The sequence below is a fragment of the Acanthisitta chloris genome, unplaced genomic scaffold (genome assembly GCF_000695815.1).
Source record: "Acanthisitta chloris isolate BGI_N310 unplaced genomic scaffold, ASM69581v1 scaffold23873, whole genome shotgun sequence".
Taxonomy (NCBI): domain Eukaryota; kingdom Metazoa; phylum Chordata; class Aves; order Passeriformes; family Acanthisittidae; genus Acanthisitta; species Acanthisitta chloris.
The window spans coordinates 318-2,347 of NW_008663579.1; the positions used below are offsets into that span (position 1 = coordinate 318).

Consider the following 2,030-nt stretch of genomic DNA (forward strand, 5'->3'; position numbering starts at 1 on the left):
GCGGCGCCGCCGAGGAGAAGGGCCAACAGCTGTTCGAGGCTGAGCGCTCAGCGTTATATGCCCGCAGCTATGCGGAGCTGGAGAGCTGGCTGGGGCGGGTGCAGGAGGAGCTGCGCGCCGCAGAGAAGGTCAAGGACCTCACCGCCACCAACCTGCTGCTGAAGAGGTTGATGGTGAGTGGTGGCACCTCACAGATTCCTTTGGGAAGGGTGGGAGGTCTGAGGTGCTGAGTTTTGTCCCCGAGTGTGGTTTGGGGTCTCCAGCTTGGCTCTGCTCCCTGGCTGACATGGATTTGCACTGCTAGAGATTGGAAGAGCAAGTGGGAACATGGATGAAGGAGCTGGAGGAGCTGGGGCGGCAGGGCACCCCCAGGGACGTGCCAGATGCCACCGGGCAGGAGCAGATGCTCCGGCAGCGAGTTCTCGAGCTGCTGGAGCCACTGGAGAGGAAGAGGAAGGAGTTGGAGACTGCCAAGGCCATGTACCAGCTGGGGCGGGATCTGGAGGATGAGACGGTGAGCATCCTCGCTGTGGTGGGGTCTGGGGTGCCAGGGGCACTCATGGGTGCCATAGGGCACTCAGCAGATGCTCTTTCTTGCAGCTGTGGGTGCAGGAGCGGCTGTCCCAGGCAAAGTCAACAGATCATGGCACAGACCTTCCCAGCGTGCAGCGCCTGGCCAAGAGGAACGAGGTGAGCCTGGGTGCCACAGCAGCACCCACTGCCCCAGATGGGCCCTTGGGACCACTCACCCTGTGGGTGACCCTCACTGTGACCTCCTGCCCCATGGCAGACGCTGCAGAAGGAGCTGGCAGGCCATGCCCCCCGCCTGGCCGAGGTGCTGTGCCGGGGTGAAGCAGCTGGGAGCGGTGAGGAGCCAAGCCCGGAGCTGGCAGCGCGGGCACGGGAGCTGCAGGCACTGTGGGAGTCACTGCAGGAGGAAGCAATCGCCCGGCAGCAGCGTCTGAGGGAGGCTGGAGAGGCCCAGCAGTACTACTTGGATGCCAGAGAGGCTGAGGACTGGGTCAGCGAGCAGGAGCTCTTCATGGGAGCTGAGGAGAAGCCAAAGGTGAGGGGTTGCTCCAGGTGGTGTCCCATGTCATGGGAGGTCTGTGCTGTGTCATGCTGTGCTGTGCTGGGACATCCAATGTCAACCCATGTTATGGCATGCCATGCTGTTGGACATCATCCATGTCTAGTAGCGCACACTGTGGTCTGTCATGCCCTTGCAAGCCATCCCATGCCATCTTGTGCCATTACAAGCCATGGATCCTATCCCATTTCATGTTGTGCCATACCATGTCATTACATGCCATCCTATGTCATTATATCCCATGCCATTACAGGACACCTGAAGAGTCATCCCATGCCACTATAAGGTCATCCCATGGGTCATCCCAGGCCATTACAGGTCATCCCTTACCACTATAGATCCACCCACCCCATGCCATCCCATGCCATACCATGCCCCAGTGAGGTCACCATTGCTCCCCACAGCATCAGATGGAGCCAGGATGTGCCCTTAGGGCAGGTGCCAGATCCAGACTCCAGTCCCTGTCCCTGGCTATGCCATGTGCTGATGGGCACCAGTGTCTTCTTGCCACAGGACGAGGAGAGTGGCTCGGTAATGCTGAAGAGACATCTCCGTCAGCTGCGCTCCATTGAGGACTATGGCCAAATCATCAAGGAGCTGGCGGGGAGGGCACAGCAGCTGCTCTCCGCCGGCCACCCCGAGGGGTAGGTGCCACTGCCATGTGTCCCCTGTCCCTCGGGTGTGGCCCTGTGCCCTCAGCACCGGGTGGGTGGGTGGTTTGGCCAGAGCTCTGGTAACTCTGGTTAGGCAGGGTGGTGGTGGCAGAGGGACGTGGGGAACACAAAGTGGGTCCTTCACCCCAGAAACCCCCCAGTTGTCAACATGGGTGGGTTGGGGACGTGTTTTCCCGAGTGAGAACTGGGTGTCTGTGTGCCGGGGCCGCGCAGGGAGCAGATCATCCGGCTGCAGGGCCAGGTGGACAAGCACTACGCGGGGCTGA

The 2,030-nt window shown here is 61.0% G+C and overlaps 1 protein-coding gene across 1 annotated transcript in view; it reads left to right on the top strand.

The window, feature by feature from the left end:
• The window catches only part of LOC103798770 (spectrin beta chain, erythrocytic-like), a gene marked incomplete at its 5' end in the record, with an annotated part of 7,752 nt that overhangs the window by 113 nt on the left and 5,609 nt on the right, over nt 1–2,030 (top strand). Inside the window, 6 exon segments of the mRNA XM_009071053.1 lie at nt 2–173; nt 305–514; nt 601–690; nt 791–1,066; nt 1,604–1,734; nt 1,978–2,030. The exon segment at nt 1,978–2,030 is cut by the window's right edge and continues 152 nt beyond it. Coding sequence (XP_009069301.1) covers nt 2–173; nt 305–514; nt 601–690; nt 791–1,066; nt 1,604–1,734; nt 1,978–2,030 — 932 coding nt within the window.